Genomic DNA, 12,669 nt, shown 5'->3' with positions numbered 1-12,669 from the left:
GTTTCTGGGCCATCACTCGCCCTTTAGTCTCATTTCTGCCTGCCATCTCCCAGCCCATGCTACTTGGTGGTGTATGTAATGGAGACTTCCTCTTCCTTGCTGAACTCAAGACTTGCAGGATATGAAGACAGTACATTCCCAAGAACATAAGCTTTGTCGACTTCTGGGTATATCCATTGTTTAGAAGGTGACTGGAGGATACGCATAATCTGGAGGAATGAGAAAGTGAGCGGTGAAGGGGTGGGAGTGGAATGGGCATATGAATCCAGTGAGAGAACGATACATGTCTTTGGCACAGTGGACTCCCCTGCTAGGCCTGGAAGGCACAGAGAAGCCAATGGGATGCATGGGCCATTATTTCTGAAGCAATTCAAAAATAGAAGAATAAAAATTAAAACTCCTGATAGAATATAAAGGGAACAAAGTTGCAAAAGACATAATATTCCTCTGCGGAGGAAGATCTCAGCTCCAACTCTGGAAGGGTGAGAGGAGTGAAGATTTCCTTACCCTGCTACTCTGTGTGGACTGGGAAGCAAGAGAAGAGCTCTTAATGGGGCTGTTGGGTTTCTAAGAAGTCATTTTTCGTCCTCAGGACCCTTGTGATTAAAAAGTCTTACCCTTGCCCATCAGCCAAACAGAGCAATAAAGAATAAGAAGAGAGTTGAGTGGAAAGCAAAGGTTAGAGGAATAAGACAGGTTCCCTGGAGATTTCACTAGCTTATTCTTGGGCCAGGATTTCAGAGCTACAAGGCCTGTTTTCCTGTAATTAGGGACTATGGGTGGGGGCCACAGAAAAGCAACTTTGCCTGCAGGAAGCTTCTTTTTAATTTTATTACTTATTGATTAACCTATTTTTAATTTTTTTTAAGGAAGTTTCTCATTTGGCATGTCCACCCTCAATTCTGTTTTATGGGTCGCCATTTCCTCTTTCTGCCTGTTGCTGTAGAACCCGAGTAACGATGATGGAGTGCAAGAGATGCATTCGAAAGAGCAAAGTTCACAAAAGTTTATAAAGTTTGTCAGAACACAGTCACACACATTTGTTTGCATATTGTCTGATGGTTTTCATGCTATAACAACAGAATTGGAGTACTTGCAGCAAAAATTACATGGCCTACAACATCTGAAATATTTATTGTCTGGTCCTTTATAGAAGAATTTGCCAGCCCCTCCAGATCTAGCGATCTCACACTGCATTTAAACGTTTGGTGTCGAAGGGAAACACTTCACTCTACTCACAACTCATTGGCCAGAACGGTCACGTGACCCCACTCAACCACAGGAGACCAGGAAGTGCATCCTACTATGTGCCCAGGATGGGGGATAACTGGAATATTTGGCAAACTGTATCGTGACCACCCCAACAACCTACTGTGTGTTGACCTCAACACTGGGTGCTGGATCACAGAAAGATAACACAAAATCCCTGATCTCAAGGGACTCAAGGAATCCCAGAATTTGGGGGCTGGGCAGGAGACAGGCTAACTACAGAGTAGATTCCAGTGTCCCTCCTTGGCATTTGTCGACTTCATCTCATCGATATTACTTGAGGTAGAAGATGTTTTCTCAGTTTGATGAAAGCCAGACCTGGGGACTGGCCGGCTTGGCAGACAGATTCCCCTGATGAACATTTATATCAATAATAAAAGGGTTGTTTAACAGGAATTCTTAAAGGAAAGATGAGATAATTTCATGTTTTGATATTCGTAAAATTGATTCTGTTGAAGCAGAGCTCTGCAGGGCATATTATTGTGCTGTCATTTTGGCAAAGATGTGATTTGGATTGGCAAAGTGTCTGGGAAGGGGAAATCCAGGAAGGGGAGCGAGAGCGGGCTGGGCCAGGAAGCAGATGTCAGGAGCCAGGTCCCAGTGGCCCAGAAAGAGCAGGGACAGTGGCCCAGGAGCCTTGGCCGTGGAGGAACATGAGGGAGAGGAGGCTGCCGGGGCCAGAACCTGAGAGTGCCTGAGCTTCCGGTAGTGCTGAAGCCTGTGGAAGGAGTGGGAGCACCCCGACAACGGGCGTGTGCATGTGTGTGGTGAGGGAGAGACATTTAAACATTGTAGGAATGAAGGATAAATTTAAAATCCATCAAGCAGAGTTGAGACAGAATGACAACGTGAAGAACATGAATCACTCTTTCCAGGGACCCACCCAACTGTTTGCAGATTTTGAAATGTATTTTTCCCTTCATTTCTCCTCCCTGCCAAGCTTATGCTGGACCCCTTACCTTTGCCTTCCCCTGCTCCTTGGACTCAGGGTTGGTGGCCAAGGTCTAGCAGTGACCAGCGCATCCCCAGAGCCTCCAACCCAGCATCACTGAGGCCTTGTGGTGCGGTGCTGACAGGGCTGGGGAGACCAGGCCAGATGCTAGAAATGGAGCAGGGGACGAATGAGGACGACTGAATGACTTACTCTCTAGGGAAGTCAGGCTCTCTCCATTGTTCCCGTCAGGCTTTAGTGCATATGCAGGAAGATCATCCCGGCTTTTTCTTGTCCACCTGCTATCTTAGTGTGATGCAGAGGGCCTGGGAGGACATCTCTTTGTTCTACTTCATGTGGTAGAGGCAGGGTGGTCAATACAGCGGGACAAACTGCGAGCCAGGATTTGAAGCCTGGGCTGTGACTTCCAGTAGTAGTGTGACCCTGGGCCACTCTCTAGGTCTCTGTACTTCAGCTTCCTCACCTATAAAACGCTATGGCTATACCATGAACATTCCTGCCCATTTTATGAGTCTTTGTTCTTGTGACTTTCAGTACAGACCGGGTCAGGCGGTGGTGGGGTCTGGAGAGTAGCATTCTGGGAAGACGCTTCCCTGGGGGGCCTAGCATGGTCCCCAGTGCAGAGCGGGCCCTCACGAAGCCCTGGTTGGGTGATCTGGATGCTGGGCCTTCTCTGAACGTGTAGAGCACGTGGCACTGCTTCGCGCCGAGGGGCTGTGTGCGTGCCATTTGTGGTCATCACTGGGGTGTGTGGTTTGGAACGTGGGTGGGGAGGAGGCAGGGATTCAGGGGTTGGGCTCCAGGCTGGAAGGGAGACAGCAAGCAAATACCTCAAGAAGGTAGTCGCTTCAGGCCCTCTCATGTCAGAAGGTCTGTCCACTAGACCTCAGACTTGCCGTGGGAGGTCTGGCCACGACTTCCTTCTGTTCCCTAAATCCTCTCTGTACATGCTCCTCCCTTTGTCCATAATCCTCTCCCACTCCTCACATGGCAAGCACTGTTTAAACCCAACATAATGGTCCTCTCCACAAAGCCCTTCCAGTCATCCTGTGATGGATTTCAGTGCCCTTACTGTGAGCTCACACAGCAACTGGCTGCCTCAGTGGTAGCCCTCATGGTGTGTGGTCAAAATGGATGTTTCTCCTGTGTCTCCCGTGAGGAGGATGTGGACCAAACCCAGCTCATATCAGTGTGCCCAGTGCCTGGCACAGTGCCTGGCACAGCGCCTGGCACACAGGAAGCCCTCAGTCAGGGTGGACTGGATGAGTGTCCTTCATATGCAAATCTGGCCACATCCTCCTTGGCATGGAAAAGGAGAGTGAGGCTCAAGGACGCCAACAGAGGCCGTGAGGCCACACGTGCTCCCCAGATCCTGTGCGGATGCCCACATTAGGAAAGGAGGGCCCAGTTCTCAAAGACGGGTTGCCTGTGGCTACTGCTGGGGAGAGAGTGTGAGAGTCTGGGCAGCAGGTAGTGGGTGGGATTTCCCCAGAGGAGTCCCAGGCACTGGGGAATGTGTGAGAAGGATTCTTTCTCTTGAATGGGAGAGAACAGGCTGCTGGCTGTCTGGGGCCGGGGCCCAGAAGGACAGCCTTTGGAGTTCTTCCCCCGACGCACCAGTACCCTGAGACATTCATCACACCGCAGCTAATTATTTCTTTAACCTCTGTCTTCTGCACTAGACTGTGAAGTTCATGGGACAGAAATTAAGTCTGCTTTGTTTAACTCTGGATCCTGGCACTTGACACCCAGCCTGGTCCACTGGGGATGCTCCTGAGGTCAGCCCCCATTTGCGGAGTCCCTACTGTGTGCCAGTTTCTGGGCCAGGCCTGGGACGTAGCCCTGGGTCAGCCGGAAGCTTTGACGTCATTAACCTCTTTCTTTTCTCTATTTCCCTCGTGCCCCCCCTCCCCGCCCTCCTGCCCCTCTCCCCTTATCTCTCGCCCGCTTCTTCCCGCGCAGAGCAATGTTCTGGGATGGTGCCGGAGATGCGTGGACCGAGCCCAGGCCGCAGGCTGCCCGAGCCCGCCCCCTGCCCCGCTGCTGGCGGGAGCCCTGAGCCTTGGGCCGCGGGCCGCCGCCGCCACGTCCTGGCCCTGCCGGAGGAGGAGGCATGGCGGCCCCAGCAGTGCGCCCTGCTGGAGGCCGACGCCTCGGACGAGGTGGGCATGCTGCCGGCCTCCCCGCGCGCCGCCGCCGCGGGCTTCGACAACTTCTTCCCGGTGCAGGAGGGCGAGGGCCCGGGCTGGGAGGGCGGGGCGGCCCTGGAGGCCGGCTCCAGCCCCTTCCTCCCGGTGAGCCCCGAGGTGATGAAACGGCGGCGCGGGGGCCTCATCGAGCAGCGCGACATCATCAAGGCCCACGAGGCCCACAAGATGCAGAGCACGCCGCAGGCCCGGCGCAAGGAGTGGGAGTGAGTACGGGGAGGCGGGACCGGGGACACACGGTGGGGGAGCGGGGAGCAGCCCAGGGCCGGGGCAGGGAGGATGCGGTGGGTGTCGGAAGGGGTCGCCCCTGAAGTCAGGCGCTTTTGTCACTGCTGCCGCTGGTGCTACAAAGGGATCTGACCCATCAGGTGAGGTCCCAGCGCTCAGCGGGGACCTCACTAACCAGCTGTAGGCTGCGTGCAACCTCACCGAGGGCGACAGCTGTCACCTGGGGCCATCAGGCTTGCCTTCCAAAACGTGCCTAGTTTGCTAAGATCTGGAGAAAGAACAGGGGTCTGTTTCACACTCTGAGCTTCCCTGAAAAGAGGAGCTCTATAAACCATGGGGAAGTCACCAAAACATGAATCATCAGTCTCATTTTTCTTCTGGAATTGTGGCTAAACCACTCTTCCTAATGTCATCCTTGGGTGAATGATTACATTTTGGGGTGAGTGATGGAAGAGATTGTTGCCCCCATGACTTTATCTCTGATCTTTTTGGGTAGAGCAAAAGCATTTATGATCTGTCTTAGATTGCCTTTAACCCAGTTCGTGCCTTTCAAGAACCTGGGCTTTATTCCAAGGAGCCTGATGTTAAAGGCAGAGTGTGTTTCATCAGATTCTCCTTTGCTGCTCCAGGCTTACTCCCCACCTAGAGGCTGTTTTGTCTTGTGGATGCCAGTGAATGTCCTGCATGTTTGCACGTCTTGTGGTCTCTACGTCTTCCTTAGGGTGTTGAGTTGTTAAATGTTATTAGGTACAAAAAGACGAGCAATAGATGTGTTTTGATGGTGGTGGTCATGGTAGAACTTACTTATCTGGTTTCAGTGGACATTCTGGGTGGTACAAAGAGGGGTAGATTAGCTGATCTCTGAAGGTTTTTTCCTATGGATGTCAAAACGTTTGCCGGTTCATTATTCATTCATTCAGTGGGTCCTGATGTGTGCCGGGCTCCTGGGATTCAGAGCGAAGTCAGGCGTCCAGCACTCAACCTCCTCTCCTGTTGCTCACATTCAAGTGCTGTTAGTCTTTAAAACCCTATATGACTCTAAGAGCCAGGCGACATCCTAAGCCTAAGCCCCCGTATTAACTTATGTTAATCCTCACCATTACTGTATGGTAGGTACAGTTATTATCCATATTTAACCAGTGTTAAATAACTTTAAATAACACTCAGATAACCAGTGTTTACTATGGCACAGAGACACAGAGAAGTCACCCCAATAATAACTACGTTGTTACTGTGATTTGATGATTTGAACCCTGGCAGTCTGGTTCTAGAATACGTGCTTTGAACCATAACGGTGCAGTGCCTTTCTTTCCAATTCCCAGAGGACTCACCTTCTATCTCAACTACCAATTGAGACACCGTGGCAAGAGATTGGAGTTTGAGAGATTTGGGTCTAATTCCCGGGGTGACTTAACCACTTAAGTGGTATGATGTTGGGTAAGTCACCCCATGGCCTCCAGACTTGAACAGGAGAAGGTAGGTGACCATGTGAATATCATGCAGCTCGCATAGTTAGTTTTCTTCGTATTCAGGAGTACTGTATTCCTCTGCACCTCTGTCTTGTTTCCCCGAGAAATTTCTGAACAACTCAAGGGCAGAGACTATCTCACACATTTTCCATGTCACTCAGTGCCTGTCCTATGGCCTAACTCAAGGATTCCTGTCATACTCACTGAAAGACTAGCTTCACCATGGCTAGTGAAGAATGAGTAATTCTATCTTTCTCTAAGTTAAACTTTTGCCAGTTGGGGGATATAAAGGTCTTGTAGCAGCTACCTATTTCGAGTCATGGGAGACCGCGCTTTCACCAGCGAAGGGCCATGAGGAGGTGAAACAGAGCAGACACACCAGTGGCTTGGGGGTGTGTCAACCTTCCTGAGTGGGGGAATTGAGAAGGAGGGGCCAGGGAGGTGGGAGGAAAGCCAGAGAGTGGGGTGCTTGGGTGGCTCAGTCAGTTAAGCGTCTGACTTCGGCTCATGTTGTGATCCTGGGGTCCTGGGATAGAGCCCCACATCTGGCTCCCTGCTCAGCGGGAAGTCTGCTTTTCCCTCTGCCCCTCCCTCCACCCATACTCTCTGTCTGTCTCTCAAATAAATAAATAAAATCTTAAAAAAAAAAAAAAAGGAAAGCCAGAGAGTAAAGGGGCAAAGAAGAGAGATGTTTGTTCAGAAAGAAGGAGTCATTGTCTGTGTAGGAGGTTGCTGAGAGGTCAAATAAAATGAGGGAGGAGAAGGGATCACTGGTTTCAGCAATACGAAGGTGACCTTCATGGGAGCAGTTTCAGTAGGGTGATGGGGCCGGGGCCAGTTGGAATGGGTTGAAGAGAAAAATGGGAGATGATAGAGACAGTGATGTTGCCCCACTCCCTGCCTCTTGGCACTCACAGCCTCATCTCTGCAGCCCGTCTGGAGGTGTCCCTGGTTAATACCATCCTGCCTTTTTCCTTTACCAAATGAAATCCATCCTCATACAGCTCTATGTGCCTTAATCTGACCCACTTCCTACTCTTTGCCAGCTCCCCGAACCCTAGTATTGTACTCTCTGGATCTCACGTTCCATCATGAGAAAAACTCTCTACCTTCTGTCACCTTCTCTGGATATGCCCATCACCTCCTTGTTCTGATGGTACCTGCCTCTCCCCCAGGAACATGGCTCGATTGGCAGCTGCCTCACGTGGGGGCTGCCGTCCCTCCCATACCCCCTCACACTCTTGAGCCTGGGAGCTGGGGATACATGTCTCCTTGCCCCTTGTGATTGCTTTCAGACCATGATTCCTCATCCTTTCCTAAAATGCCAGCTTTGGAGCTCATGTCCTCATGTGGTAGCACCCTTACTCCTTCTTGTAGCCATCGACAGACTCCCAGGCCACTCTCCTTCTTTCCAGAAAGATTTTAGTTGTTGGTTTATTGCCTGGCTCCCATCTCTTCTCTTGCTGTCAGTCTTTGGTGATTTCCATATCCACTTAATGACCTTTCCTGGACCGAGGCCTCTTGGATCCCTAACCTCTTCTCCCCGATGGTCTTGCCTCCATGTTGGCTGCTGAGACCTCACTTCCGTGGCTTTCCCAGACCTCATAACTGCACTGCTCTAACCTCACTTAGCATCTTAGTCTCTGACCACTGCATTTCTCTGTGCAGTCCACTCCCTCTAGCGCTCCGTCCTCAAGATTCTGTATCCTCGCTGACCTCCATAAGATGTCGATCGTATTACTGCTTTTCTGCTCCTCTCCTCCCTCATGTCCTTCTCATTTTATCCAATTAGATTCCACCATGAGCATCAAAAATACTTTACAGAGCAAAATGGTGATGTCACTCTTGAGATCTCCTACTACCCTCTCAACCCTTTCTCCTGCCAGCTTCTCAGACAGAGCCCGTCGTCAGCCAGGGGCAAGAATGCTGGATGCCTCCCAAGCTGGCTCCCGTCTTCTTCATGCTCCATCATCCTTGTTTTCACCCTCAACTTCCTTGCCCCTCTGTTGCCCCATTATACTGGTCCAGCAGGATCCCAGCCCTGCTTAAACCTCACTTGCCACTGGTTTTCCCCTCGCCCTTACACAGCAGAACACCATACAGCTATAATGTGTACTTGTCTCGCTGTAAATTCGTGAACCCCTTCTTCAACTTGGCCCTTGGTCTTGCCCAGGAATCCGACTAGTTTCCACCTTTCTATTCATCCTCATGCTCTTTTAGAGATTATGCCCCGTGAGGCATATTTTCCCCTTAGTTCTCAAACCCCGACATCTGCCAGCCTGTTCCTAGCTCATCACTGCAACTGCCTTCCTACTTCACTGGGAAAAGAGCAGAAGTCACAGAAGCTTGCAAGAGCTCCAAGCACCCCATTAACCACCCGCTGCCCCTGGACCCCTGTTCTAGGCCTTTCTTCTGGTTTCTGTGACCGACTACTCTTCATGGTCCATGTGGAGGTCTAGATGGAGAGCACAGTGAGCCCTTTTGTCTACATTCTCTGTCTCCGGTTCCCTCTGGAAACCAGTGAAATCAGGCCTGTGTGCCAGTCAAGCTCCCGCCAACCTCCATGCTGCTGAGTGTACTGGGTGGTCGGTCCTCTGTGTCCATCTCCCTTGACCTGCTGGCCGCAGCCATACCACTTGTCCACTATCCCTCAGTTTTGCTTAGAACTCTTTTCTCACACGGCCTTTACAACTCTAGGTTTTCTTCCTGCCTTGCCAGGCTTTTCTTCAGCTCTTTTGCTTGTTTCCTCTTCCTTTTTCCAGTGCCCCAATCCTGGGGAGTCCAGGGCTCCATCCTCCACCATCTTGTACCAACACTTACTTCCTGGTGACCTCACCCAGTCCTGGACCTTTAGTGACCATCAGGGACTGGTGACGCCCAAATTTGCACCTCTAGCCAAGACCTCTTCCCTGGGTTTTAGATGCCACCTGCTTCACCAACACCTTCACGTGCACATCCTAAGTGCCCCAGGTAAGATCGGTCCAAGATCAAAATGCCAGTTTTCCTCCAAGTCTGCTTCTGCGGGCTTCTCTTGCTCCATAAGTGGAGCCTACGTGCATTCTTTCTGTTGCTGGGGCGGGAAGCATTGGAGTCAGCTGATTCCTCTCCCACTGACACCCAACGCTTGCCAATCCCCTTCGGTTTTCCCTCGAAATGTGTCACATCACATTGGATCACTTCTCCCACTATCACCCTGGTCTGAGTCACCTATGATTTTTATTTTTAATAGACACTTAAATGATGGACACTTATATGGCATGTACTAGATACCCAGCTTTATTCTTTTTCCTCCCTGAAGATTTATTTATTTATTTATGTCTGAGAAAGAGAGAGTGAGAGAGCAAGCACATGCGCTGGAGGCTGGGGGCAGAGGCAGAAGGCGAGGGAGAGACTCTTAAGTTGACTCTGCACGGAGCGTGGAGCCTGACACGGGGCTCCATCTCACGACCTTGGGCCAAAACCAAGAGTCAGATGCTCAACCTACTGCCCATGCAGGCACCCCTCCCCAGCTCTATTCTTAATACTTTAATTCCTTTAATCCTTATAACAACTGAATGAGACCAGTACTATTATTACCCCCGTATTTGCAGTTGAGGCATAGAGAGTTTGAGTAACTTGTCCGAGAGGGTTGCGGCAGCCACTCTCAACTAACAGCCTCCCTGCTAGAGTCTTTCCCCCACCGAAGCCAAGGATTCTTCTTTGCCTTTTTCTTCTTAAGATTTACAAGGGACTTGAAGAGATCAGACATGGAGTTTCCATCAAGGAGTCTTCAGAAATTTATCACATCAGTCCTCTGCTCCAACCCTTCTAGTGGTTCCTCATGTCCCCCCGGAACAAAGTCCTTACTTAGTTTGGTCTTTAAGGCCCTATGTGACCTCCCTCCTCCACCACTTGGACCTTTCCCCAGCCCCCCCAAACAAGCACAGGCATCGTTGGTAACGTCCCTTAATCTCTTCTGCACTCGTTCTTCTAGACCTGTTCTGGTCCCACACCATTCCTTGAATGTGCTCGGATCATGGACCTGAGGACATCTGGCTTTTGCTGTTCCCTCCATCTGGAATGCTCTTTCCCTACAGATGTGCATGACTCCCACTCACTTTATTTAGGTCTCTGCTCAGAGAGACCTTTCTGATCACTCCTTGTAGTATAGCATTCCCCATTGTCACTCTCTTTCTCTTTTATTTTTTTTTAAATCACAGCCCTTCCTGTTGTTTTACACACACACAGGCATATAAAGACACACACACACACACACACACACACACACTATACAGATATACAGATATCTATCTGTATCTGTGTATAGATGTATAGATCTACATAGATATCTACTAGATGTTTCCATCTATGTACAGGTATGTACATAGATACACAGATGTATAGATATTTGTCTCCTTCCACTGAAGTGTAAGCTTCTTAAAAGGAGGGAATTTATCTTATCTGAGAGTGTACCACAATGCCTTGGATGTTGTTGGCTCACAGCAAGCATTAGTTGAATGAATGAGGAAGTAAATGCACTGAGGGGAATCGATACCCATTCTAGTCTGCAAGCTTCCAGGGAAAGAGGCTGAGTTCCTGGGTTAGCTGTGTGGTTCCGCAGGTTGCTGACTGCCCAAGGCCCTCCAGTTGCACAATCGGCAGAGAGGTGGGGAGTCTGTTCTCTACCCTCCTTCTGCTCAGGATCCTGTGTCTACTCAGTGCACCTTGAAGAGATGGCACCTGCTCCTTTCTATCCCCTGCCTTCTGGCTTCTCCTGACTGACTTTCTATAGACAGGATCCTCATGACACTGAGACAAGGGCAGTCTGGTCCTTTCTCAAGAACTGGTTTGCTACTGTAGGAAGTCAGGAAGGTTCTCTGCCAGCGGCCCTGGCTTCCGGCTCCTCCCTCAGCTGCAGCCCCTCACAAGACCCTGTCCTCTGCCCACACAGCTGACAGCCTACGGTACACACACACCAGCTTTACGAACCTGCCTTCTTGGCACTGACTCAGGATTCTAGTGATGCATTAAGCAGGCTGGCAGCCAACCTGGGAGGTTTCCAGAATTTTTTGCCTTTGGCTGGGTGAGCCAAGTGTGGTAGGGGTAGGACTTGAGAGGGTAGGAGGAGGCCTCAAGTAAAGGGTCTTTGTTTTCCTATGGACAGAGTATTGGTGATTTGGATGAAACAGAATTTCTCATGCAGAATTCTATTTTCCAAAGAAGCTACTCAAAGGTTTCCGCAGGCCATTGTGGAAGGGCTGTGAGGACCTCTTGGGGAACACGAACTATTCCTCGTGCACTGAGTTTTGCTGCGTTCAAAGGCATGACCATGTTTGACTCATACTTTCACAGAATTGCCTCCAGCTTACCCAGTGTTTTCATGTATACTGTCTCGTCTGACCCTCATAAGGACCCTGTGGACTGGCTATTATTAGTATTGTTTTTTCTTGAGAGAGAGAAAGAGAGAGTTGGGGGTGGGGCAGAGAGAGAGGGAGAGAGAGAATCTTAAGCAGACTCCATGCCCAGTGTGGAGTCCCACAAGGCTTGATCTCATGACCTGAGCCAAAATCCAGAGTCAGATGCTTCACCAGCGGATCCCCCCAGGCACCCCTGGACTAGCTATTATTATTCCTAATTTACAGAAGAGAAAAATAAGCCCAAAAGTCAGAGGTGGTGCTAGGTCAAAAACCCCTTGTTTTTATAATGGCTGTTACTGTTTATTGAGCACTGACTATGTGCTAGGTACTTTGCATGTATTATGTATTCTAATGAAAATCACAGGTACCAGTATAAAGAGTAGAAACATTTCATACGGGACTATTATTGCATATGGATTTGGGAGAAAGGAAATTATGTATAACTTTAAAGTCTGCGTAGGTTGGTACAACATACTCTCAAAAGAGGGAAGCAGTATTTCCATAATCATAGTACTTATCACACTATATTCTAATTGCCTGTTTACATGTCCACGTCCCCCACTCGAATGGATAGCACAGAAGTCTGTCTGCTCGCCATGGGTCTCCATCCCTTGGCACAGTGTCCGGAAGACAAGAGACACTTAATAGATATTTGAAAAACAAAAACAAAAACAAAAAACAGTAACTCATGATTTTATACCCCAGAAAGCTCAGTCTTGCCCAATATCACACAGCTGGCGAGGATTCACCCCGGGCTCTCTGGCTTCAGTGCCTGCCTTGTTCCACTGCAGCCTTCTGCCCGTATGAGCATCACGTGTGGTCATTGCACAGGGGTAGACAAGAGACAGGACCCCGGTCATGCTACTGAGGGTTGATTCTTGCCTTGCCGCTTGTGCACTATGGGGCATGGGGAAGGCTGTAACTTCTCTGAACTTTAAGAGTGAATACTCACCCTGCACGTCCGTTGTGAACTTGGAGTGTGTTTGCTAGATCACACATGCTGGTGTGGGTCCTGAAAATGTTGGCGGGCCTCAGGGCTACTCCTGGAGTCTACTCACCTACACGGTCTCCCTGGGTAACCTCGGCCAGGCCCACAGAGCTGCAGATGACTCCCAGATATGAATTTCTGAAGAACCCTTGACTCTTGT

General features: G+C 50.0%; 1 protein-coding gene across 6 annotated transcripts in view; it reads left to right on the top strand.

Moving 5' to 3' along the window:
• CACNA1E (calcium voltage-gated channel subunit alpha1 E) overlaps positions 1 to 12,669 on the top strand; it is a 486,165-nt gene that overhangs the window by 102,766 nt on the left and 370,730 nt on the right. For all 6 annotated transcript variants that reach the window (XM_032862709.1, XM_032862708.1, XM_032862704.1 and 3 more), the window contains exon 2: positions 4,184 to 4,634. In XM_032862709.1, coding sequence (XP_032718600.1) covers positions 4,198 to 4,634 — 437 coding nt within the window. In that variant the 5' untranslated portion in view covers positions 4,184 to 4,197. The remainder of the gene's footprint in view (positions 1 to 4,183; positions 4,635 to 12,669) is intronic.

Source organism: Lontra canadensis, unplaced genomic scaffold (genome assembly GCF_010015895.1).
Source record: "Lontra canadensis isolate GAN:19392208 unplaced genomic scaffold, GSC_riverotter_1.0 scaffold24, whole genome shotgun sequence".
NCBI classification, from domain to species: Eukaryota; Metazoa; Chordata; class Mammalia; order Carnivora; family Mustelidae; genus Lontra; species Lontra canadensis.
This window is presented reverse-complemented; position numbering and strand designations above follow the sequence as displayed.